General features: G+C 45.8%; 1 protein-coding gene and 1 non-coding gene across 2 annotated transcripts; both read right to left on the bottom strand.

The window, feature by feature from the left end:
- On the bottom strand, nt 1-27,323 carry LOC144105443 (uncharacterized). Its single transcript, XM_077638564.1, has 10 exons — nt 26,663-27,323; nt 13,368-13,436; nt 11,510-11,575; nt 10,775-10,822; nt 10,584-10,655; nt 6,334-6,381; nt 4,812-4,838; nt 4,646-4,687; nt 4,529-4,565; nt 1-1,462 (listed from the first exon to the last, which is right to left on the bottom strand). The coding sequence occupies exons 1-10, from the start codon at nt 26,777-26,779 to the stop codon at nt 1,311-1,313; spliced, it is 678 nt and encodes a 225-aa protein (XP_077494690.1). The 5' UTR covers nt 26,780-27,323; the 3' UTR covers nt 1-1,310.
- TRNAN-GUU (transfer RNA asparagine (anticodon GUU)) lies at nt 2,946-3,019 on the bottom strand. Its single transcript has one exon. It is a non-coding gene; the product is annotated as a tRNA-Asn (tRNA).

Raw genomic sequence — 27,323 nt, 5'->3', positions numbered from 1 at the left:
TTATTTGAAATTGTTCATTTCGCTTTAAATCAAAGTTTGAAGTCAACATTTAACAGCACGCGTGACAAGGCAGCTTCGTAACGCAAAGGAGAGCATGCTAGTTTTACTGAAGACTCTAAAGAAAGGTCCCATCGTAATGTTTTTGTCACGAGCTTCGCAACATAATTCTTCGTGAAAAATGGTGTCATCTTCTCTGTAAAGGATCTTTATACAACAGAAGTATTGAAACTACATAAGGCTATGGAGATTTATGTAGTCAATGTTTTCTTGGTGGGTGAATTGTCGATTTTTCTCTGACACGGCAGCTTGGCATGCTTACAGGAATAGATCTGTATTTCAAAGTTATGACAAGATGACTTGGTGACGTACGCTGCCGTTACTTCTATGTGTGTTGCGTGCGATATGCATTGAGAAATTGATGGCTTTGGAAATTCTGAAGAATGGTGCTTCGCTGTTCATTATGTGGCATTTTGAATCTCACATTACTTAACTTGGGGGCTGTGTAAATAGGAATCCATTTGCTGGCGCTTACTGCATCGTATACTAAAGCATTTAGGTCCAACCTTGTGTAAAATGTCCAGGTATGGTGCTATAAGCCCCTCCGCACTTTAAAACAAAATCTGGACAATGACAGCGTGCTAGGCCAAATATCCGCACAATAGAAGATTGTGCGTGCATATTATGAAGAACATGGACGTTTCAAAGCGTTTATTCGAAGCGTTCAATGTAGCCTGCTTTAGAATGGAAGGGTGTAGAATGTCAAAAGCTGCGTATTGGAATTATCGAAACACGTTTAAGTTGATAACAAGGACGAAAATCTTATTTTTCCTTGTCTGATCGAATCGTGAGATAAACAGATAAGGTCACATCCAGAAATAAGCTCGGTATAACTGACAACCTTAAAACCGGGGTAAAACATTCTCACAGGTGCCATGTAATACTGTCTAGCGAGTAAAATATGAAGGAACAATGCAGGATGATCATATGACGAAAAAAAATAGTCGTTTGATATCGTGCGAACGAATTTCCTAATCCACTGGTTTAAGGGAATCAGGTCAAGGTCTTTCTCTGGGAAGTTTCATGGTGCTGCATGAGAACAGCAGGGTTGCATTATTTTTCCAATGTTGTTAGCTGGTCGTAAGACTCCGGAGCGCTAATTTCTGTTTTCTGAACTGAAACAGATTACTTCTTACACTTGCCAATCCTTATTGTTTCAACGAGCGGCACGCTTGTGTCATTTCTCGTTCAACTAAGTTCTACGCGTCTATTCTACACGCGGTAACCGCGATGCTGCGAAAGCTTATTCTTGATTATGGCTCAATCGCAGACGTGCCGTTGACAGGAACAGGCAGGGGTCCTTCCGGCGGCGCTTCCACGACGTCGTCAGTGTCCACATCATCGACGACCTCCAGAGGGCCCATCCTTGGCATGAAGCTAAGTTGCGTGATGCCGACGATGTAACCTGAGCGGAAGCACAAGAGAAAAGAGTATCTTTACAATTGAACAAGTGCATGTGTGGGGAGGTGCAGTCTAAAGCATCCCTTCTGGGAACTGTCGCAAAGTGTACCGAGGAAGCAGAAGTAAGACGAGATGGAAGCACTCGTGGCTGGCATTGCAGTTATGGACGCTATTAAAACAATCAAAATATATACGAGATTTGCATTCACACTGTTACCACGAGGTGTCATCGCTATTTCACAAAGAGAAGATGCAGATATTGCATACTTGAGGTAGATCTTTGGTTTTGGTATCCAACCCTAAAGGGTATGCGCATATATGTTGTTTACCATGCCTTCAGGGCCTCCAGGTAATTTGGACCCTTATAAAAATGGTGTATAGACAGTCTATAGACTCGTTATAGGCTCTATTGCCTTCCTATAGATATTTATTTTAGTCTATTCATGGTCTATACACTGTCTATGGACAGAAGTCTATTAAAGGTGTTTGGCCATACATCTATAGATTGTCTACAGACTGTCTATAGGATTTGTATTGCCTACAGACTGCTCTCTAGGGTTTGTCTATAGAGAATCTATAGACTTTATAGACATAAGTCTATGGACAGTCTATTGACTGTTTAAATAAATTTTTGTAAGGGGAGGGGAATGGCTGTGAGCAAAAAGAAACGCAAAACAAATTCCTGCGCGCAAACTGCGTTTTGTTTGAATGCAAGAATTTATGTTGATGGGAATATCAGTACTACACTGAGTGGCAGTGAAGAACTGAAAGCAATGCTCAGGGAGAAATGTGGCGTGATTTGCCTTGGTGCGTAAACAGATACCTACATACATAGATATAGCTGCTCGAATTACACTTTATACAGCTCACTGAAAATGCTCACAAACACAGTGAGAACACCTGGAAATAAAGCAGCGCGAACTTCAGAATGGCCACCGAAAGAGAAGACGAGGCGCTGGCGCGTTCTAACGCTTTCCCTTTCTATGTCCTTTGTGAAGTTTGCGCTGTTTTGCTTCTTAATGGAAAACCAACTATCGCGAGGCGTGTTATTCATATTCGAGAACACTTCATTACCGAGAGTATCAAAACGCTGATGTTGCTAAAACTCCCTGGTTATACAAAGAGGGCTGCAGCCTTCACGTGAAAGTGTCTAACCGGAGGAGCCTATTGTCGGACACAACTCAAGGACGAAGCAGCGAATGCCCCTCAAGGAAGACCCTCCAGCCAATGGCGTCGACTGGTTGTCGTGACTGAGCACCCTAAAGCCACCGTGATGCCGGGCTAGCAGGTGCAAGGGAATTAAGCACTTCATCAGAGTCGGTCGACACCTATGGCTGGGGGCCTTCTTTGAGCGGCATTTGCCCCTTCGTTCTACAGTTGTATCCGACTATAGTTACAATGTCCTTATAAGCGGTGAATGAACTGTCATGTAGGTGTTTCCACGAAATAGAAAATAAAATTGTCAAACCAATGTGATAAAAAGTATGCGCCCCCGGGAGGGCTCGAACCTCCAACCTTTCGGTTAACAGCCGAACGCGCTAGCCGATTGCGCCACGGAGGCGGGGTGCGAGCAGCTTTCTTGCGAACTGGTTTTCCGGCGTGTTCAGTAAATTAAAAATTGTTCTGTACTTATACTTGCAGTGAAATTCAGGTGAAATTGTAGTAACGACAACGAAGAGTTCGTTCCCCGCCCCCAACTAAAAAAATCCCGATGAAAGAGTGGCAATTGCGGTTACAAGGTTACAGGGAAAAAACAATTTAGAATGAAATATCACTTTTGAGGACATTCCCGCCATTGGTGTTTTTTAACCATGCGCACAACAGTTTAACTACACACGGACATGGCATGCAATGAGTTAATAAATAACATGGGTATTATTTAGGCCTAGTTAGGCCTAAAAAGAAAAAAATGAAATCCTTCACAATTAAATCAAATTCGATAGATACACATTCATTGAAGGAAACGATGCTTCATTCGCGCCATTCCTGTCACCTGGCAGCAAAAAAAGAAAAGAATGTGAAAGAGGGAAACTGTAAAAATAAAAAAATAGCGGTGATCAGTTGGATTGAAGCGGAGAAGATGCGACAGCATTTTTCTCTCTCACTCAACAGTCTATTTCATTTCTGAATCTATCCCGATCCTGATTCCCTTCCAATTCTGATTTCATTGTCAGTCATTCACCAATCTATCTAAATGCGGGTTCTATTGCAATTATGATTCTATTTTCATTCTCATTCTATGGCTCTATTTCTGTTCGTAATCGCTCCTTTTAGTCAATTTTGCTGAATTCTTTCTAGTAGGGCCTCTCACTCCTCTCTCCTGCAAGTGAAGAGATGAGAGGAAAAGGAGATGGTTGGCAGGTGCAAGAGAAGAGAGTAAAATAGCCTAAACATCACCTGCCATGAATGGCAGGTGGCGGCTTGACACAAACGCTGCATGCCGCTGCCGCCACTGACAACGCCGGACAGTATTGGCCTTTTGGCATACTAATGCCATCGCATTAAAAGAATTTACATATGTTTCAAACGATACCATCTCCCAAACCTCGGGATGATGATTGCACATGCTATAATCTGAACTGCACATAAAAAGGCTGGGAGGGGGGGGGGGGGGACAGTAAAAAATAACACTGTAGTCGCAACCTAACACTAAAAAGAACAGAAAAAGGAAGCGCACAATATTCTGCCGAACTTTGTAAAGCAATTACAAATGTGGACAGACTCTGCGCATTGAGATACATGTCAAAATTAAGAAGATGTATACAAGGCAATAGGGCGTACTTCGGGGAAGTAAAAGCGCGCATTTATTGCGAGCATGCAGTAGAGTAAACAATATCATATGATTGAGTGGTATCAGTGATATATGTAAGGCGAAACTGCAAGCCTATCTGAAGAATTGTCAAGTGTACGTTTGAAACCTTTCGCTCGCTTAGCGAGGATAACCGGACTTGGAAATCATGAAAGTGGTGTTTTATTATGAACATGATGGCATGTATTTCGTTATAATAACGATTCGCTGCAATCGACTTGTGTTAAATCATAGTATTTATAGCAAGTGAAATACACTCACCTTCTTTCACAGCACCTTGGAAGTTAGCACCGCAGACCTGCCGATAAAAAAAATATAACGTTAGTTGTGTATGTGTGCGCAAGAAGCCGCGAAATGGTATTCGTTAGACTATTTTACCTTGGTGAAATGCTTGAAAATGCATTCTACGTAGACTTTGTCCTGTTCAAAATGAAAGTAAACAGATGGAAATGGAACGATGAGGATGTTTTCGAGCCAGTATGTGGTCAACGGAAGAAATGTCACTTTGTCGAATGGGTCAAACCAATAGAGTAGGAATACGAACCTGAGTTTTGTAGTCTTTTTCCTTGTACTGAAATAGAAAAAAAAATCAAAGTAGGTAAAAATCACAGGAATAACTCGGAGAAGAATGAAAAAGAGAAAACTGCCTGTGTTTTCACGGACGCTTGGCGGTCGACAAGCAGCTTAGAAAAGAGAGAGAGAGACAGGAGAAAGAAAGAGAGGTCAGGGAGGTTAGCCACGTGCATGTCCGGTTGGCTACCCTAGTGTCGAAGTGTCGAAGTAGCCAGAGTTGCAGTTTCTTTCATGCCTAACGTGACTTCTTACGCGTACAGCCATAGTCCAGATGTTGAAACCGTAACAGCACCAAGAGGAAATTCAATTATTCATCATTTAGCGGTCGTAAATAAACACCACTGGTTGATCCATGTATACTAATGCCGGACGCATCATTTGAAAGGGGAGAACATACAAGCAAAATTATACTGTCTATAATCTTTAAAGCAAAAATGGCTGCTAGCACAATTTTAAGTGCGAATGTCGGCCTTCAAGTTGATCTTCCCCGCAGCTGGAACTAACGGCGCAAATCAGACCAATTCACAGTGTCCTAAATCCAGAACTTCCAAAATTTCAGCCACGCTAATGAATTTTGAACGCAGTTCTTTGATTTGGGTACTTCAGCTCTCATCATATACTATTCGGTATTTTTTGTCTGTTTTGTTCATGAATAGGTCGTTGAAGGCCCCTGCTTAGGCCGTGTTCTATTTCGTGTACGTTGCCTATGTAACCATCTGTCTCGTTGTAATCTAATATATATATATATATATGTGTGTGTGTGTGTGTGTGTGTGTGTGTGTGTGTGTGTGTGTGTGTGTGTGTGTGTGTGTGTGTGTGTGTGTGTGTCAGTTTTGTTATACTCTAATGAACATAGGTTTGGGTGCACACCTGCTTTTCATCTTCGCTTTGTGTGCTGACTCTAATCGCACTGCAGAAATTGCAGCTTGCACTGCAGCTTGCTCTGTTATTTTTATAGAGACAGTAGAGGGGCTCCTGTGTCACGTACCAGCCCTCTTCTTTTTAACTGAATGCTTGGTTATATTCTCAGTCCTTATCATCCCCTGCTGTCTAGTGCCCGTCGCTTCGAATGCGTATCGACGGTCTCAGTTGAACTAGGATGCGCTAAGGCACACATCTTACGTCAGCCATTGGCGTCATTCGGAAGCATTAGCAGTCTCGTAGTGAGCAAACTTTTCACGTGAGGTCGGAACTCCCGACTTCGCGCTTACAGTTTCGCAGCTGGTATTCTCTGCCCACAGTCTTCATCCGTTCGAAGACATTCAACAAGTAACAACGCCCAAGTCGGCTTTCCCAAACGGCCACCGAAATCGCGTTGACAGCGGCGATATTAGTTTCGTCAAGCTGATGCCAAGTTCAAAGCCTCCATAGCGCCCACTGGAGTTCATCCTTGGCACCACAGTAAAGCAAGCAGGCACACCGCCAGTCATCATGCACGGGGCCACCACAGGCCGATAGGCGGCGCTTGAGACGCGCCCCTGCGCAATACTCACCGCTTTTGAAATGCATCCTTTGTGGGCCTCCCTCGTGCTGGTCATTGTCTGCGAAGAAGAAGAAGAGGACAAGGAGAAATAAGAATGGACGGAGGGGCGTACAGCTTATGACGTCGAGGGAGTAGATAACCTTCTCGGCGCGGCATCAATGCACCGCGATTGTGCAAACCCTCGGAGCCTCCGGCGGTCTGCGGGACTCGCGGGTCATTATAATTGGTAGCCCCAGGCAGCGGGTCAGCGGTGGCTGAGTGAGGCCTTGCGTCGACGTCGTCTACGCACTGTAGTACGTACGCTGCTGCCGCATTCTGTGCATATCCAACGCTGTACTGCCACGCTGGGGACGTCAGTTTCGGTACAAAGGCGGGCTGGGTTGATCCTAATGAAAGCTCCGACTACCGCATCGATCCGCATTTAGGCAACTGGTGATTTCAAGCAACCAAGAATTTGTTTATGGAAATTTTTCAGAAATTCGGAAAAAAATTAAAAGGGGAAGACCTAGAACGTGGATGCAAAACAGAATGAGCACATAATTATTCTAAAGCAGAAAGCCTAATCCTAAAAAAACTACAATAAAAATACGTGAGGAATAAAGGTTTTCTGGGTCAAAATTATTCCAGAGCCCTCCACTCCGGCTCTTCTTTCTTCCTTTCTTCTTTCACTCCGTCCTTTAGCGCTTCCCTTACGGCGTCTTTCAGGTGTCCAAAGATATATGAGACAGATACTGCGCCATTTCCTTTCCCTAAAAACCAATTATTAATATTATTATAATTACTAATAAAGGTTTTCCATATTTTTTATGCATACACTAGAGTGGTCTTGAGAGGTTGTTTCGGAGCAAGTCAAAGAATGAAACTGTTCCGTCCTTCGCAAGAAAGCATCAAGGATTTCTGAAGGGAAGTGCAGCAAATGAATAATAATAATTGGTTTTGGGGGAAAGGAAATGGCGCAGTATCTGCCTCATATATCGTTGGACACCTTCCGACAGCGGCAGAAGAAACCGCCATCGCGCTGGCCATCGCTGACCCACGTACGCGCACCGTCCTCAGCGACTCCAAAAGAGCAATACAAAATTACTCGGCAGGTTTTATCTGCCACCCCGCTGCACGCATCCTTCGCGGCTGCACTCCCGACCATAAGATCAACCTGGTCTGGGTACCCGCCCACGCGGGAAACTCTGGAAACGAAGGGGTCGACCGACTAGCCCGAGGACTAACCAACCGGGCGGCCGGCCCCACGGACCCAGACGCTCTTGCCGAGGCTCCCCAGACCTTTGCCGAAATTACCAACCTCTACAGAGAGATGAGACGCCAGTTCCCGCCTCCACACCCCGACTTGAACCGAGCGCAAGCCACCTTGCTCCGCAGGTTGCAGACACACTCTATCCTTAGCCATTCTAGACTTTCACTCATCACAGACGGGGAATACGACCCCGTCTACCAAAATTGTTACCAGGGAGAAATCGCCACCCAGGCTCACATCCTCTGGGGTTGCGCGGGAAATCCGCCCCCTCGAACCTTACTGCCAGCTCCCTCCGAAGATGGATGGAACGAACTCCTCAAAAGGCCAGACAAGAGCATCCAACTGGCACTCATTTCGTGGGCCCAGGAAGTCGCCCCCACCTGGGGGCCACACCAAGCCCACCTGCCCTAAATCCCGCCAATCTATGGCAATAAAGTTGTTTCTCTCTCACCTGAACCGCGCCGTAAGGCAAGGGATAAGGAAGGGAGTGAAAGAAGAAAGGAAGAAGGAGGTGCCGTAGTGGAGGGCTCCGGAATAATTTCGACCACCTGGGGATCTTTAACGTGCACTGACATCGCACAGCACACGGGCGTCTTAGCGTTTTTCCTCCATAAAAACGCAGCCGCCGCGGTCGGGTTCGAACCCGGGAACTCCGGATCAGTAGTCGAGCGCCCTAACCACTGAGCCACCGCGGCGGGGCAAATGCTCATGCAACGTATTTTGAGACGCAAGCAGATCTCAGCGGCGACAACGATTGAAGCATAAGTAACTCGCAGTTAGTTTGTATAGTCACATCAAGTTTAAGTTCACTTCAAAAAGCGAAGTATTGACTTCAAATACAGATACCCTTCGATTACAGCATGAAGACGTCAAGGCGTCGGGTGACACCAGGATGCAATACACGTTACCACGCTGGCATATATCCTAGGGGGACGCCTGAGCCCTCCAAACCCTGATTCCTCCCCACCCCCATCAACCTCTTTCCCTCCAGCGAAATCAATCCTACTGCAAATTCCCTTCAGTCCTCCAAGGAATGGTGTCAGTGGGCATGTACCGACTAGCACTATACCTCGTCCCCATTTCCGAATAGAAAAAATTGCCTCAGGAGCATCCCGAAAAAAAAAAAATTCTGGGTACTTACTTGCTGCCACGCATTTTTGCCTATTTGTTGTCCTGCTGCTTTTCTGCAGTAATGCACTGCTAAGCACTGTGTTCGAGGATGCACGCATAAAAAACAAGCTTCCTCTGCATCACCCCGCTCCACCCCTTTCCATTCGATTTCTACAGTTCAAGAGTTTGTACTTTGAAAGTAGCAACCGGCGCGCGTCAGTTGTACACGCGATAATGCGGTACCGTCGCTCGTTTGTTTATCAGCCTTCGGATTCGCTGCCTGAACGCCTCGTTTTGTGGGAAGTTGTGCGCATCAGTTAATGTATTTGCGATGAACGGGACGTGTACTGGTGGGTGGGGTGTCGGAGGCTGCGAAGCAGGGGAGGTTAAAGGTGGCGGCGGGTGCAATTTGGGTCGTGTCTGAATAGCAAGCGCAATTTTTCACGGCTTTCAAACGCGCCCGCACTTCTGAAAAGTGTGCCGAGACATTGGGGCAATGCCCTGGAGTGATACTAACGTATTTGCAGCAGAATTGTAAAGCGCGTGTCGCCCGTGCGAAGTGATGCAGTCAAAACGCTGACCGAGAACAACTTATGAAGTTTAAAAATAAGGATGAGGAAAACAATCCTTTTGTTTTTTTTACGCAGATTTTTGATAGAAAAGAAACAGGTAGAAATAAACTTCGCCGCTAATTAAAAAAAGGGACCATTTTTATAGCTTGCTACACGGTTACGGAAATTTGAAAGGCACCTGATGGATTCTTGCGCTGAAATTGTTGAAAAGTGTTGTCAAAGAAATTTTTCACAAAAATTTCTTTTTGAAGAAATTCAACACGAGACGAGTGGGAGCTCTTAAATGCGGTTAGCTGTTTTATTTTGGTCCAGCTGCCACGCTTGTCATTTTGGGCGTGCGTGACTTAAGGCATGCTCAACTTGTGGCAGATCGAAGCGAAATCATTCTCATTATTCCGCGACAGGGGTTGGTTATACACTGCAATGAGCTACTAAGCTGATGCAGTTAGTCAAAGTGTCGTCATGACACACCTCACTCTGTCAATCACACGCTCGCGCTTTGATCAGCGGCAGCAGATTGTTGTTCTGGCGTACTACCACTCGGGTAGTCCATGAGAGTTTGGAGTGTCTGTGGGAACATAAAACTCAAGCAAACAAAGGCTATTTGACGTGAACGACTGCGGCGAAACGATTTGCGAAGTCATCCACAATAAACAGCAAGAAAATGTATGTGTCACGGTATCGCGTCGTAAAAATTAATTGCCGCGTACTTTAACGACCACAGCACATTGACTGCAACCACTGCACAGCCAGTCCGAAGAGAACTTCGCTAAAAGTCTTTTTTTTTTTTGACAAGCTGTTTCAATCTTTTTCCACCGCGAAAAGAAACATAGCTGAAGAAAAAGCGAGAAGACACGACCTGCCGAGTAGTTGATGAGTTTGTCTCTAGTAAAGCTCGTTTGTGTTTTTCATATGCGTTCCTCTTGTCCATTAACATTTCGGGTCGGGTCCACTAACACTTCCATCCAGCGGTCCACCCAGCATCGAAGTGAAAATAAAGTAAGCTGATATTAAGATTTCTTCTACGAATATATTCTCGTTTTGCTTTTGATATTTTGGTCGCCTTCTCCGCATTTTACTTGACGCCGGCAGTACCGGCACGTTTGCTGCTATGCGCGCGGGTTGTTTTCATTATCTGTAAACATGTATAGTTAATACTGTTAATTGAAGATGGAGAGAAACCTTCATCAAGCACAAGCCTTGATCACTGTGAACTGCATTTTAACCAATCGGCTCGAATGGACAAGTTGCCTCTTGAAAAGAAATTGAAATGTATACGCCTCTAGAGTTATGAGAATTGCTGTTGTGATAAGATGGAACAGTACTTACTTCATTATCAAGTCCCAGGAGACTGAGGTATTGAAGGTATTTACTGAGGTTCATGTTTCCGTTGCTTCGTACCTGCGTTGGTTATGTCAAGGGTAAACAAGAGGAAGTTACAGGGTTATGTTGCATACCACAGCACGCTTCAAATAGGCATACAAAAGTTCAACACGAGTTTAACAATGAGTAGTGCTTACCCATCCTGTGCTCTTCAGCATACAGCGGCTGAGCCTGGGAAGGTATTCCTGCGAAGTTTGAATCAATGAGATGAAGCACTTAGACGCAAGCAGAACTTAATGTATGTCATACGGTATTGTGCATTTGTACGGAACACTAAATGACCCTGGAAGACAGTATTGACTAGCTATTATGACCCGAAATATCCTTACCTGTGGCCTCCAGGCGTATAAACAAGGACGCTTTAACAGGCTATTGTTACGAAGGCCCACACGATAATATGCCATTTGCGCACTCAATTTATCCTACAAAACACTTGAGTATAGACGGAAAATTCTCCACAGCGTCCTTAATACCCTAGGTAATCCTGGACATTCCTCCACATACATGATCCTTAAGTACCGGGTAATCTTGGACGTTCTTCAGCATGCATCGCCTATATGTTCCAGACCGTATCCTTGAGGTCCCTCTGCCTTCAAGGCCATTACATCACAGGTCATCCTGGACATTCGTCTGCATGCGTGGCCTTTTTGTCCCAGGCCACCCTGGACGTTCGTCTGCCTACATGGGCCTTATGCATGCCTAAGGCAATCCAGAAGAACATTTCATATGGAATGTAAGTAAACATTAAAACTCTACATCACGACCTGAAACGGGGACACTGACGCCGTTTAACCGGTAAATGTGCCTAAACAGACATTTGTGGAAAAGAAAAATGCCATTATTAAACGAAGTATGATTTGAACACCACCTACCTCGATATCGCTAGGATGATCTGGAAGGTGTTTCTGACATCGAATCCAAGTTTGAGGATCACTCATCTGAAAGAGCAAGGATAATATTTGGTCTAGTAACATTAGCAGTCACTCTGAAAATATTTCAAATGCACGAGCTTTGAATTATCACGCTGTTCCGCTGGCTGTATTACGAAGGTCATGTTTTAATGAACACTGGTGATTTTCCCATTACCTTTCTGCGAGACCTTGATGCAAGTAATGCAGCATGCTTTCTCTTTTAGCTGTGCGCAGTTTCTCAGCATTTAATCCTTTCTTTTGAAGCAGTTAGGTTTTGAAGGATTCACGTAATCATGATAATCACGATATGCACATCGACAAAAAGAACGTATAGGAATGTTTTTAAATTCGCATACAAGTTCTTGCTCCTTTCGAAGGCGATTACAAAAAATCAAGACATTTATCTATTTACAGCAAGACGACACGGTTGCTTCCGGGGTCATGCAGCAGTAAGAGCACTTTTCTGCTTGCAGCTAAGAACGTGGCTTTTTTGTGTGCTACTTCGCTGAGTGAAGTGTTCCGTGCTAAAACGAATTGAGGTGGTGGCTAACATAGGCATAAACAAATGCAGCGCATTCGGGACTTGAATCGAAGAATTGAAGGGAGAACTGCGAAGGTACAATTTCATGTAGTTTCCTCAATACTGAATGCTTCGACCTAGCCACATTTCAGTAACAAAAAAAAGAAGGAATTCTGTGAATGCTAACAATTTCTCAAATACGCAAAACCTGAAAGGTCGCGCGGATTCTCTTTTTAGGTTTCTGCGCTCGTTGCATCGTGACTGCAGCTGTAGCAGAATTTCAGTTTTAATAATAATTGGTTTTGGGGGGAAAGGAAATGGCGCAGTATCTGTCTCATATATCGTTGGACACGTGAACCGCGCCGTAAGGGAAGGGATAAAGGAGGGAGTGAAAGAAGAAAGGAAGAGAGAGGTGCCGTAGTGGGGGGCTCCGGAATAATTTCGACCACCTGGGGATCTTTAACGTGCACTGACATCGCACAGCACGCGGGCGCCTTAGCGTTTTTCCTCCATAAAGACGCAGCCGCCGCGGTCGGGTTCGAACCCGGGAACTCCGGATCAGTAGTCGAGCGCCTTAGCCACTGAGCCACCGCGGCGGGGCAGAATTTCAGTTTTCGAAGAGATGTCACGAGTGATAAGCAGCAAGAAATGTTACGGCCTCGTGGAAGTTTTTGCACTTTTGTTTTACCTATGTAGCATTTGATTCGAAGCAGGGCAGGGCAGAATCAGGGAAGAGGGGAAGGTGGCACGTTTTTTGATACCTCTCCCCTCCACTTTGCTATTCACTGAACATGATTAAGGGTATGCGAGCGATAAAGAAGGTGCGTTGTGAGTGTAGTTGGATGCAACTCTAGAAGGAAGCGGTTTTTCCCTGTCAAGGGACCCCGTTCCAACCAATGGCGTCGGCTGGTTCTCATGAATCTGCTAGCGTCACAATGCAAGGGAGTGGAGTGAAAATGCGGGGAGTGGACTATCCCCGATCATGGAGGGAGGGGACTGGTCATTTTCATCTGCCACTACCTGCACTGTCACGCTAGCATGGTCATGGGAATTGGCCGACGTTATTGGCTGGAAGGGGGTCCTTTGATGAGGAAAAGCCGCTTCGTTCTTGAGTTGCATTCGACAACAGATATTACCATCCTTAAGAACTAAAAGTGCTTCATGGTACGCTTCATGTAAGCATTACTGAAGAACGACTCGTCACAACCCTAAGTAAAAATTTATCAACATATTTATGACAGCAGAGGAAAAGAAAAAAAAATCTCAGAACTGTTCATGCACGGCTTCACGCGTCTTTACCTCTGGTATAACGAGTGGGTTCTTCAATGGCTCACATGCTCCCCAGTCCGATGTGAAGAACTCCTGGATCTGAAAACGGAAATGAGATAGCAGCTTTCAAGGAACGAACTTGGCAAACAAATACCAATAAGGTCAAGTCTGGCTAAACAGAAAATATATCCCAGCTGGTGCAGCTGGGAAATCGAAAACAATTACAGTGATTAACGATACTGGGAAAATTTTTCTTTGAGAACAGTTTTTTTCCCAATAACAAAGAGCCAACTTAAGCAGGCAATAAAATATTCGATAACAGAAATGCAGGATAATACAATTTCCTGTTTTCGTAAAGTCTCTAATGTCCCTAAATCTGTACAAGCTTAGAATAAATTTTGCAGGGTTTAGTGAGCTCCGCTGGACAAAATTGGCTTCAGGTGTGCCTTTAATGGCCTGAAATATGCTACCATTCCGACGTAAGCGCTATTTAGATGCATTTTAATGGGTATGTGTTGAGTTGAGTAGATCTAAATTTCATGCGATTGAACTCAATCGAGCTGAATCAGACTTTCCTAAGAATGCACAGGACGGTTACGTTTGAGTAACAAGAATCTTTTGCAGGAGCAGCTAGCGCGGAATAAAGGCAGAATTTCTTCTTCCTCGTCACTCTACTGACGTCATACGTGACGTTACTACAACGCATAACGTCGGCTTCGTTGCAATGCCGTGATGACACGTTGACGAATCAATGTGGTTACTTGCGTTGTGATGCGGATGCCAACGCCGACAACGGCGCCGGTTAACCAGTGTAAGAGATAGTAACAGCTTAGGCTGTAGAACCGCCGCATGAATTCAGACAAAAAAGTGCATATATGCCGACAGCGAAGAATCTCCCTTAATAAAACGAAAACTCTAATAACCAGCAAGTAAATTACTCAGTTCGCAAAGATAAAAGTGCTGAGACTCATTCAAAAGGACAAATGTCCACACACATCAGGCTATTTAGCGGAGCGGATTAAATTATACTCTAGTGACTCACGTGATAAAGAGTACTTCGATTACTACATGGTGTTAACTGGTGAAGAAGCTGCAATTATCTTTAATTGCTCTTCGACTGATTGCGATTTGCTGGACACAGTAAGTTTTGGTTTCGTTAGTATTTGGTTTCGGTAGATTTTTCGTTTCGTTACCTTTCCTTATAGTTTTTTGTGCAGCTACTCTACCCTGAGAAAAGGTTGAGGGAATACTTAAGCTGCGCCTTAAGGGTATGACGAGTAGCGTTAATGCCTCCTTTCAGCAGCCGGCGGTCCCCTTTATGCACCACGCTGCGTCGGTTCATAACTGGTCCGCACATGCGGAATTGGCCGTTCCCTATTTAACATTCGTAGATGGCCGGGGGTCTTCATACCGCTCCTGGCACAGTGGTGCTGCGGTTTTCTTCAATGCGAGCTCCGTAACGGTATGGCGTTTAAATAAATGATAGCAACAGCATAGGTCTCTTGTGTAATTTGGCCAAATATTATGCTCACATGAAGCGCCATTGCGTATACGAAACGCTGCCGATATGTTTGAACAAGAGGACAACGTAATCCACTGAGAAACATTCTATATTGATAATTCGTGCTACATGGTGTAAACTTAAGTCGGTATACCGGGCAGAAAGATTAGACCTCCGATTTTTCAAGCCCCCCGAAGAGGACTTCCCGCCTACATAACTGCGCCAAGGGCGGTCTGTAGGCACAAATAAAAAAAAAAGCAACTTAAAGAAAGCAACGTTCTATAAACAGCATTTCTTCCTTCCTCCTTTCCCTTACTTTTCCCTTTATTTTTTTTTAGGACGTTGTCTTGCGGGATGCGCCCAGCCCCAATTGATAATTACGGCCATCTTTCCTCCAACAACGAAACAACAGAAAGAAGACGGTATTCGAAGACACTTGCAAGGCAAGATGCGTAACCCGATTCAGAGCAGCCTTCGCGACGTCGTTTTTTCCTTGTGTAGAGGCGCCCGCACGAAGTGGGACTCCCGAAAGCCCCCTGGTGAGCGAGCTTGAGTTTTCTTTGCGTCTTGCCTCTGTGCGTGTCGTGTTTTAGTGACCGCCTACGTGCTTTTGACATGTGTATCTATCTATGTAGGGCGCTCGGATTGTCAGCGCGAAGTCTGTGCGAAGTCTTGCACATACCGGTCGATGGGAAATGCAATTCACACGTGCGATCGTAAGGCTAGTGTGTTTATTTTCGTGGGGCTGGCTAAATTCCTCTGGTGTCCCGCGCTGTCTTGATGGGTGATATGTTAGCGTTTTCTTTTTTTCCTACATAGAAGGCGAATTCCAAAATAGAGGGCGCGTCCTGTGGCTTTATCGCTGTTTTTGAAGTAAGCTTCGCTGTTCAGTAGAGAACTCAGTCCTTACAAAATATATTTAGACAGTCTATAGACTGTCCATCGACTTCTGTCTATAAAGTATATAGACAGTCTATAGACAAATCTTAGAGAATAGTCTATAGGCAATAGATATCCTATATACAGTCTCTAGACAATCTAAAGACTTATGGCCGTACACGTTTAGTAGAATTTCGTCTAGGACTGTCTGTAGACAATGAGTAGACAAAAAGAAATTCTATAGGAAGGCGACAGAGTCTATAAGATGTCTATAGGCTGTTCATAGACCAATTTTATAAGAGAGGTTAGTGCTTTTCGTGAAATTTACACTGAATTCTGGTCCAGTGGACCAGAAAGGAAGAAAGAAAGAGGTGCCGTAGTAGAGGGCTCCGAAATAATTTCGACCACCTGGGGATCTTTGACGACCCGCCGCGGTGGCTCAAAGGTTAGCGCGCTTGGCTACTGGTCCGGAGTTCCCGGGTTCGAACCCGACCGCGGCGGCTGCATTTTTATGGAGGAAAAACGCTAAGGCGCCTGTGTACTGTGTGATGTCAGTGCACGTTAAAGGTCCCCAGGTGGTAGAAATTATTCCGGAGCCCTCCACTACGGCACCTCTTTCTTCCTTTCTTCTTTCACTCCCTCCCTTATCCCTTCCCTTCCGGTGCAGTTCAGGTGTCCAACGATATATGAGACAGATACTGCGCCATTTCCTTTCCCCTAAAACTAATTATTATTATTATTATTATTATTATTATTATTATTATTATTATTATTATGGACCAGCTAGAGACGACGGTTGGGCTTGTTTGACCGCTAAGCTTATGCGTGGTGTAATTTTGCGCCGTAAGCGTTGTATACAGTGTATGTTTTTAATGTGCGCGTTTATTTTGGGCGTTACTGAACACCTTCATTGCGGCAGCGTGCGACGAGGGTGTCGCTTGTGATCACTCTAAAGTTTAGGTTAACAACATAAATGACCCCGACAGCCACCGCCGTAGCTCAGCTAATAGAACACCGTACGCGATATACGGAGGTTGTGGGTTCGGACCTCACTGGCGGTATTTCGTAGTCTTTTTTTCTTGTTCGCTATCAATTAATTTAGAGCCATAAAGTGATTACACACGAAATATACCGCTAATGAGCGCCACAATTTAGAGTAAAAAAAATTCCCTATTATCTTTCATCTTTACGATGTCTGTTGGCTGCCTTAATTAATGTATGTGTCATAGAAAGCCCCTCACTTCCCGCGATTTGTTATTTCTACCTCCTCTCAGTAGAAATAAATGCGGTTGATTGATTAAATGAAATTAACATGGCCACGGTTCTATTCAATGCAGACACTGCAAAGTAACTGAAGAGTACTAAGACTTAAAAGTGTTTTCACAGAATTTGCCTAAAAAAGTAATGCAGCAGTCATTTTATTATTACACCTACCTTAGATGGAAACACCTTGCCTGCCTAATAAGTGACATACATTGGCCTGGTTGGTACTCGTTTATTTTATCAAAATAATAATAAAAAATGTAACAACGCCCGAAGGAAAAGGTTAGTGTTGATAATAATAATAATTGGTTTTTGGGGAAATTAAATGGCGCAGTATCTGTCGCATATATCGTTGGACACCTGGACCGCGCCGTAAGCGAAGTGATACAGGAGGGAGTGAAAGAAGAAAGGAAGAAAGAGGTGCCGTAGTGGAGGGCTCCGGAATAATTTCGACCACCTGGGGATCTTTAACGTGCACTGACATCGCACAGCACACGGGCGCCTTAGCGTTTTTATCTCCGCCGCAGAAGGGTTAGTGTTGCGTAGCTTCTCTTTTCGTGACTTGAGCTTCGTGTCGGTGCTTCGTGTTTAAGACTCCCCTGTATGTTGCTTATCGAACAGTAAGCTTTCCGTATTTATACGTTGCGGCGACTTCTGCGGCGAATACGAAAATGAGGCGACGGTCAGCGCAATGTAACTACATGCCACGAAAACAAACCCAGGAGGTCGCACAGATTGACATTTCTGGAGCGGCCAGCAGAAGCAGGTTTCCTCCCGTGAAATCGTGACCAGGTCATTTTGTACATTTGAAAATCGTTTTTTCTTGCTCTATTAATTCAGTAAGTAATGAAAAGTATACCGCCGAGATAGCTGGCGTGTGCCATGTTCGAAAACGTGGTGCACGTTCCGAAGGGTGTCGGGTGTAACTGCACGACACCGATTCGTGAAGTCCGGTAGTTGACAATTGTGAAGCTAAAACTCGAACCCCCGCCTGAACTGGGTCGACATGCAACACGCCGACGAGACAGGGTTATTCAATCGTGCGCGTGAATGCGACGAGGGCTAGATTTGAATTCACCAAAAAGGAAAAAGATTTACGCCGAGTCAGTTGCATGTACTGTGTAAACTGACATTGAACTGAATCAGTGCAACTATCATTTGCTTTGGTTTATGGGCGTTTAACGTCCCAAAGCGACTCAGGCTATGAGGGACGCCGTAGTGAAGGGCTCTGGAAATTTGGAACACCTGGGGTTCTTTAACGTGCACTGACATCACACAGTAAACGGGCCTGTAGAATTTCGCCTCCATCGAAATTCGACCGCCGCGGCCGGGATCGAACCCGCGTTTTTCTGTTCAGCAGCCGAGCGCCATAACCACTGAGCCACCGCGGTGACTCAACTGTCATTTGAAGTGTAGGTGTGCCGAGGTTATAGCAGAAGAAGACACTGCTGAATAATTTTCTTTTACTGCGGACGCAGACAGGAGGCTTTCACACAGTCAATCACCTGGTTATAGCAGAAGAAGACACTGCTGAATAATTTTCTTTTACTGCGGACGCAGACAGGAGGCTTTCACACAGTCAATCACCTATGAGATCGGCCGAAAGACGCTGCTCTTACGTCAGGCATGAAGGCCGTATACATGATGATAAGTGGGTGTGTATGGTTGTATTTCGTATTCGAAATTCATAGCGCATTCACCGTATTAAGCCATCGTCAGATTCGATGCTTAATGTGTCTCCTTTTCTGCACCTCCCCTTCTCTTCTCGTGTGAACTATGAAGACACCGGCCTCTTATACTGCATACACCCCATGTTATAGGTAAACACATACCCGCTATGCAGGGAACACCGCACACTTTATCACACTACATGGGCTTGCCAGAGCATACAGGCCGCCCCGAAAATCCCAAAGCCACAACCGTAGCAGTGGGAGGCCGTGATGTCCAGCTCAAGCCTAGATGCGCCTCCCAGTTCAGGGAGCGCAAAGCTCTTAACTGAATAAAGTTACCCCCACCACCACCACCACCAGAAAAATCTGACTCCAGCCAACCTCTCCGTCTGTCCTGACATAAACTTTCTGTCTCTCCCTTCTACCTTTAAAGCTATGACCGTTGTCATAGTTTTTGTTGGCGACAGGCGGATGGATTTGATTTCTTATATCATCGTTGTCATCACCACCAGCCCAGGCTGGGTTCACTGCAGGATAAGAGGCCTCTTCCCACCATTTCCGTTACCATTGTTCTGAGCTCACATCGGCCACCTGACCACCTGCTGTCCTAGGCTCCATTTTTCTACCCTTTTAAATCCACTCTGTTAATTTTAGAGACCGTAGGTTATCTCCGCTTATCTCCGTATGCACTATACACATTTGTCTCCTACTCTTGCTGTCCGTTAGCATTACTTTTATCATTTTGCTCTCCTTAATTTTTGATTTGTATTCGACTTCAGTTGTATGTACTGTCAGCAACAAATGAAGCGCGAACAAGACAACTGAAATGCCAACATAGAAACACAAACATGGCAGCTTATATAGAGGTAATAAAATCAGGCTAATTAACTCTTCGAAGGGCAGTACTCGCTATTTAAGTGAAATCAATTTACGCTTGTACTGAGATTCCATCTGCTAAGATTTTTCCAGTGTTCTTATTTGAATTGTACAGTCGGGGACATAAATTTCTGGACCGTGCGATCCACAAATGAAGCCGATAGTTCAGCTATTAGCCGCCGGTCGGAAACCAGACTTGTGAATGTGAAAGTCAAAATCCCCTTGTTTTATCTGCACAAGTGTGGACTGCAGCCGGCGGTTAACAATATACCTGTTGTCTTTGATTTCGGATCACGCGGTCCAAAGGCATTTGTAGCGAGTGCTACACTACGCTACCCAGTCGAGCATTTCGCCGTGAGCTAATGCGCATGCGCGAAACCAGTGAGGAGCAGCACGTGCGCGGCGCATGACGTCGGAGACAGGCGTCGTTTCATTTTCTTGAAACTTTTCATTTACGGCGCGATTCGTGTCCCCACCGAAATATGTGACAGGCAAATTTCTTTTCCTTAAAACTAACTTTCATTTCAGTTTCCTTTTCATTCGGCGCGGTTCGGGTGTCCACCAAGATAAGTGAGACAGGCGACACATGTGTAATTTCCTTTCCTTAAAACCAATTTCTATTTCATTTTCCTTCCCTTACGGCCGCGGTTCACGTGTCGGTCTCCACGGCAGGCGTCGCATGGAAATGAAAATGAAAATTGGTTTTGGGGGAAAGTAAATGGCGCAGTATCTGCCACATATATCATGGATCACACCTACCGTTTCGCTGAACGAATCAAAGTGGAAAAAAGGTTAGTACTGCGCGAATGAGACACGACACGAGAACAGGAACAATAACTACAACACACTGCTCTCGTGTCATGTCTCATTCGCGCAGTACTAACTTTTTTTCTGCAATGAACCAACTAGCCCACAAGACCGTTCTGCATCAATGTGCACCGGTTTTTTATGATGGTGGTGGTGGTGGTAGTGGTTTTATTAAAAATAATAGTAAAAAGGAAGGAAAAGATTTTTGCTAGCCCCGGCATCTGCCATCGATACTGAAGCACCTGAGCTGGGGCAGCGGAAATAAAGGACAGCAGGCAGAATGGAGAAATGAAATGAAAGAGGTGAGGGTACAGGAATAGAGGACAGGGGGAGAAGTATGAAAGATTGCTTTTGGGGGAAAGGAAATGGTGCAGTATCTATCTCACATATCGGCGGACACCTGAACCGCGCCGTAAGGGAAGGGATAAAGGAAAGAGTAAAAGGAGAAAGGAAGAAAGAGATGCTGTAGTGGAGGGCCGCGGAATAATTTCGACCACCTGGGGATCTTTAACGTCCACTGACATCGCACAGCACACGGGCGCCTCAGCTTTTCGCCTCCATCGAAACGCAGCCGCCACGGTGGGGTTCAAATCCGGGAACTCCGGATCAGTAGCCGAGCGCCGTAACCACTGACCCACCACGGCAGAACCCACTTTCATGACCTGCACATGCGATGCCACCGTTAATAATAATAATAATTGGTTTTGGGGGAAAGGAAATGGCGCAGTATCTGTCTCATATATCGTTGGACACCTGAACCGCGCCGTAAGGGCAGGGACAAGGGAGGGAGTGAAATAAGGAAGAAGGTGCCGTAGTGGAGGGCTCCGGAATAATTTCGACCACCTGGGGATCTTTAACGTGCACTGACATCGCACAGTACACGGGCGCCTTAGCGTTTTTCCTCCATAAAAACGCAGCCGCCGCGGTCGGGTTCGAACCCGGGAACTCCGGATCAGTAGCCACCGTTGTCTCTTGCTGCATTCAAGGTGAAACTTGCACCCACCGGATCCGGAAAAACCAACTCGACAACATGCGCAACAAGGCGGGAACAGCAGCTCTTGCTACGTACGTATATCGTGGCATAGCTGAGCTAAGTCACTGCCAATTTTTTAGTCCCCCCGATTGTACCTTGTTCGCGTTTCATTTGTTGCTGACAGCACGTACTGACACGCGCCTGTAACTTGCAGATTATTAAAAGAAAAAAAACGTGTCCTACAGGCACTCTCTGGAATTACCCTGTGCCTACTCTCCATCTACTAAAACCCGCCCACCGAAGCCGGCCATTGTCTAAGCCACGACCTTGAAGCGACGGTCCGTGACAGTACGATCATACCGCAGAACATTGGAGACCAACTTCTGTCACGTGCCGAGAGCAACCAAGGGAGGAGAACATTCAAGGATCAGCGGGCCATGAAGCGATGAGAGCTCCGTACGCAAGAGGAAACGCTCTCCGGCCAACCATATAGAGCGCGCGCCTCCATCTCTGCCGGGCCATCAGGAGCGCGGAGCACCTACATCGTTCGTTTCCTTGTTTGAGTGCCGTCGGCAGGAAGATCTGGAATACGCGCGAGGAGCTCCTGGGTCACATTCAGCGCCAGATTGTCGGCGGCTCGCTCCGTCCTTTGTCTGCTTGCACCGTGTCTGCGCGGCGCCTACGGCTTGTTTTGTTCACTTCTTGACAGGCTGGGTTCGCTGAACGCTTCGTCAGCCGCAAGGCGTCTCTATTATGCCTCAAGAGTAGACAGTGCTTGGCTTCCTGGCTGCTGAACAGAGTGAAGTGCATCGTGTTCTAGCCGGCGAGGCTTGTGTAATTTATGGTTTGAGGTATTATGACAGCCGTTAAATACATTCCGCCAGGTTCTCAAAAGAAAAGGAGCATTAAAAAAAAGAGGCTGAAAGTGTCATTGGCAATGTGTTAAGAGATATTAATTTTTGGTCATGCAGCGGTGTTGACTTGCATACTCTAAACGACTTAACTTTAATAAGTTGTGGGTTTGGGCTAGTTGGTAATCTATCAATGACAGAATACATGAAAAACATCAACACATGAAATACAAGAACGAGAGAATGAATATTAAAATCAAAATACCAAGAATCTCCAGGAAAAGCATGAGAGACGTAAGAGCCGTTTGGCTGCTGGGTCCAGAAATATGGTCCGGGCAAATGAAACAACTTGGATGGCTGCTGCTTAGAGCTCTCCTATTCTTGAGCTCTTCTGCTTTCTAACAGCACTTCAGGCACGAAACTGGTGCATTGTTTTCAGAATTCCGTAAAAGGTAAATGTGGCGAGGTTACAACTGCGCGAAATATATTTATGTTGCACCTTTCATTTCCTAGAAAATCGAAATTCGTTGACAGCCTCCCGTGTGTGCTTTCTCTTTCTGAATTCAATACGCTGTTTCTGGAAATGCTCCCATCGCTAAACGGCATGTCTAACTTGTTGGTGCAGAAAAGTTTATGGTTTATGGTTTATGGGGATTTAACGTCCCAAAGCGACTCAGGCTATATGAGAGACGCCGCAGTGAAGGGCTCCGGAAATTTCCACCACCTGGGGTTCTTTAGCGCGCTCTGACATCGCACTGTACACGGGCCTCTAGCATTTCGCCTCCATAGAAATTCGACTGCCATAGCCGGGATAGAACCCGCGTCATTCGGGTCAGCAGCCGAGCGCCATAACCACTGGGCCACCGCGGCGGCTCAGGTGCCGAAAAGCTAGTGTTTAAAGGGTTATGTTCGAAATCCCCCCCCCCCCCCCCCCCCCAGTTTCTTTGCGTTCGTTCTTTTCTTCACCGAGTCTTAAGTCGAGCTTCTTTTTTATGTGTGAAGCACTTGGAACCCAGCGACGAGTTCCAAATCGTCCATAGATTATGACGGCTTTTGGGAGTGAGGTTTTGTGTCTCGCTGCGTGAACGGGGAAAGTTTACGAACAAAGGGTTGCTTAAGTCTTCGTTCAGGATGCAGAATTGGAGAGGCTTTCAAATACCTTATAAAAATATCCTGTCTCAGGAATAGAAGGCATTGGAGCGTTTTGTTTTTGTCTGCTCTCCAGTTCAGCCCGTGTTGGTGCCAGTAAAGCGAAGCGCCCTACGAATAGAGCCGATCCGGGCAACACTGTGCAGCCACACAAGACCCCGACAGAGCAATAAAAACTGAAGAACTTTAAGAATAGGCTTTCAAGAGGACGTACTAAAAATAGCATCAATCAATGCTACTGGACTCCGCGGTGGCTCAGTGGTTATGGCGCCCGGCTGCTGACCCGAAAGATGCGGGTTCGATCCCGGCCGCGGCGGTCGAATTTCGGTGGAGGCGAAGTTCGAGAGGAGGCCCGTGTACTGTGCGATGTCAGTTAATGTTAAAAACTCTATGTGGTCGAAATTTCCGGAGCCCTCCACTACGACGTCTCCCATAACCTCGGTCGCTTTGGGACGTTAGACCCCAATATACCATGAATCATTCAGCGCTACTGGGCTTTACTTCTAGTACAGCGGGCCATTTTATGCCTGCTTACCGCTCACTCCTTTCGTTTGTGTTGCTCTTTGGTTGTCCTCTGCAGAACTACTGCGTTTGAATGAAATCGGAGGGTGTTCGCATTATGCTGGTGCTAAGATTTTGAGAGTAAATGTGTTGCACTTCGTTGCCGGCAGGCAGCGGCCGTTACTTATAAGAAGTACGTGACCATTACTACCACGCCTATTGGGATTCATTGTCAGTGGTTGAAGGAGAGTTGCTGTCATTTGGAAACCTGCAGGCTGATTGGATACAGGTTCCTCAAGAAGGAGCTAAGCTCTGTGTTTATACCTTTAATAAGAACTACTGTATCATGGGAACTGATTAATATTGACTCGTAAAACATCTTTCATTGCAAGGCTTGCTAACCGTATATACTTAATCGCGGTTAATAACCACAGCGTCCTAATTATTACTTGCTTGATTTCGTAAACTCTAAAGAAGCTTCGCTGAAGAAATGACGGTTAATGTTCATTTTGAGTTAGGTGCTTTTTCTTGTTGTCATTGATATCCCTCGATCACCATGCTTAACATTCAGTAGTGTAGTAATTATTAAACGTTGACTTAAGGTTTTCCAAGTAAATCAATCACGCAGTATTGACGTCAGCGGCCGTGCTGTATGAAGAACTGAGACCAACGTCTCTTGGAGTAATTTGCTTAAGTTAAGCAGACGCCGAGAACGAATGGAAGCGGGCGTGTATCGCGCCACGTTATAATAAAAAAGAGACCATTTTTCTCCCCGAAGACTGGGGTTTAATGAGCTAGGATAGTCCAGAACACGCATAACAGGTGTCGCCATCACCGACCAATTTTGCAATGAAAGGCGTGCGTCCCTATCGATTTTTGTGCGGATCTCGGAGCCTAGGCTACACCGCTATGCACTTCAAGAAGGCGGAAACCCGTCCTTTTTGGTAAGAACGTCAAGAGTTTGTATCTACTGGCGTGAAAATTTTTAAATCTACTTTTCTCGGTGACAAAGGCGTCTTTTCCTGCCAGACAAACGTCACTATAACCAAAAAGATCCGGATAACCAAATTTTATTCGGAACAACAATTGGATCGAGTTGTGTTCACTTTGCTCGAAAAAAGAGCAATTACTGCGTGTGAGCTATGGAGTAGCTAAATAACTTACAACAACTTCGATTTCTGCAAATTCCACTCCGTGCCCTATATGCTTGTAAAAGGCGCACAGAATGTCCTGCTTTAGAATGCTGCGCAAATTTGTGATTGCGCTGTCGCTGTCATTCCTGTCGCCGCCTATCGTCTTCCCTGTGTTTTTCTTTTTCGCTTCTATTTCGTTAAGCCATGCTCTCGGTCAGAGGCGGAGTTTTTCAGCGGTTCCTCTCGCTTGTGCCCAAATAAAGCTGCCCTGTTGCCATGAAAATTTATTTTAACGCTGCCACTTACGGATACATGCAGTGGAGTTTTTTCTAATGTCAATTTTATATCACAAAGCGATTATTTCATAGAGCAGCAGGGTCCCATCTTACATTGTTATACTATTTACTAATTCCTTTCTTACATTTTTGTCATAATCAGCACCGCCAATAAGATACCGCAGCCACCAGCCGTGACGTCGGAAACAGTAGCCATCAATGGTAGAAGTTCAAAGAAGAAATTTGGAAACTAACTGCTTGCGTTTAGCTTAATTATTTGCGAGCATACTTTTACATGAACGTCCACGTTGACAATGCTTTTGCGTGGTGCCATTTCATTATTCGTTTACTGGAGATGGAATTTCCAGCCTACATAGTGGCTCGTTATTGAGTTGAATGGTAGTGTTTCGCACTCTTCAGAACATTGTTTTCCCGCGCGGGAGCCAGTCGAGTAGAAGGGATGCTTCTCGCCTTCTTCTACTTTACCTGCAGGACACGGATTTGGCCTCCACATGGTGACCTCAGGAGTGTCTATTTGGGTTTTTGCGGACAGTGTTTCTGTGATTTCTATTTAAGTGTCGCTATGGTGGAGCAATTGCCGGCAGCAACTGCAAGGCTAATCCCACCGGTAGTGTACAACCACTCAACTGAACTCAACTCAACTTGAACGCGTTGGGTACACATCAATGAACGGTGTTCGCACGCAAAAGGCTCGTGCTTGGCTATTTTTCCTTCGCATCCGAGAAATCTTTCTGCCGTGTCAAGTTTGCCTTTCGCCATTTTCTTTTGTTTGTCTCGAGGAAACCTACATGAAATTGGGTAAGTTGTTTGGAAACGCCTCGTGTCCTGGCGTTGGTAATTTCTGGTCGGCCCGAGAAAACGAGTAGGAAGAGCCCCGCCCTCTATTTTTCCCCAGGGTGTCGTGAAAACGCGAAAACGTAGTAAAACGCGAGTCCTTTCGAAATAGAAAATGTATTCAAAATCTGTCATCTGCCCATATCTGAGAATATGCCGCAAACACTCGACAAAGAAATAGGCATGTCGCAACGAATACACCTGTCGGGCTGGATGGAATTGTGGGCCCTCCGTGTTTACCGCAAGTAATAATCTTGCATGGGTGTTACCAGAGATAAGTGTAACTTTTTTCTCATTAACAGCATGCTACGGTGCTATCAGCGCTGCTAACGTCGAAGCTTATAGAGCAAAGTTGCGGACAGCGGGCCACACCTCTATAAGAGTAGCCCTTTATCTTAATGCCTAGAAATCCTCAGAAGTACAGCATCAGATGCATTGGAGGAAATACATCCAACATATCAAAGATATTGCACCAGAGACCTTACTAATTTATCAGCACCAATTAGCCCAACTTTTTTACTAACAGGAGAGGGCTGCAGTAAACAACAGCATGTAGATATAACACCTTATAGTTCCGAGATATTGTACTCACCGATTGCTTGTCGATTTTCTCGCTCCCCGGCTTCTTCTCAATCGGCCCAGCTCGAGCCGAGCCCAGCCAAGCTGCGACAGTGACCAGAAGAACCGCGTGAAACCCGCACTCCCGCATGACTCCGCACTAATGCCTCAGACTCAGCAAACTCGCTCGACTTGTGCGTGGTCCTAACTCAGTAGGTGAAGCCGAGGGTGACGTTTCGGCCTTCGGAGAGCGATAGTCTAAGCACCTGCGCACGGCGGCTCGCACGATGGGAGAGATCGCGAACGCAGGCAGCGGGACGACGTCGATCTTCGAAACCAGGAGCGATGATGTCCTCCGGCAAACCCACCGACCGACTGGTCTACTCTTCTCCGGCGACTGGAGGTCCCTGGATCGCGGGCAGCTGAATTTGGCCGAGTCGGCGAGTTCGCGCTAACGGCAAAACAGAGGGGAAGGGAGCTTGAATCCTCTCTCTTTACCTCGGTCCGACGGCGGTCGTAGCGGCGGCAGCCGGAGTGGCGTTTGCCCTCTATAAAAGGAAAGGGTATCTTCCTTCTTCCGAAGTACACCCCACGGCGCGTATACGTATACAGAGACTCGCTACAGCTTATTACATTCGGATGGCAGAGTCGCGTACCAGGTTTTCGAGCCCTCGCTCACTCGGCTATGTACTGCA

The sequence above is a fragment of the Amblyomma americanum genome, chromosome 9 (assembly GCF_052857255.1).
Source record: "Amblyomma americanum isolate KBUSLIRL-KWMA chromosome 9, ASM5285725v1, whole genome shotgun sequence".
NCBI classification, from domain to species: Eukaryota; Metazoa; Arthropoda; class Arachnida; order Ixodida; family Ixodidae; genus Amblyomma; species Amblyomma americanum.
This window is presented reverse-complemented; position numbering and strand designations above follow the sequence as displayed.

What these genes read in the sequence shown, in the direction of transcription:
- LOC144105443 (XM_077638564.1), bottom strand. Translation starts at nt 26,779, where the DNA reads ATGCGGGAGTGCGGGTTTCACGCGGTTCTTCTGGTCACTGTCGCAGCT. An exon ending in AGAAAATCGACAAGCAATCG is followed by an intron (nt 13,437 to 26,662) that starts GTGAGTACAATA and finishes TTCCGTTTTCAG; the next exon opens with ATCCAGGAGTTCTTCACATC. An exon ending in ACCCACTCGTTATACCAGAG is followed by an intron (nt 11,576 to 13,367) that starts GTAAAGACGCGT and finishes TTGCTCTTTCAG; the next exon opens with ATGAGTGATCCTCAAACTTG.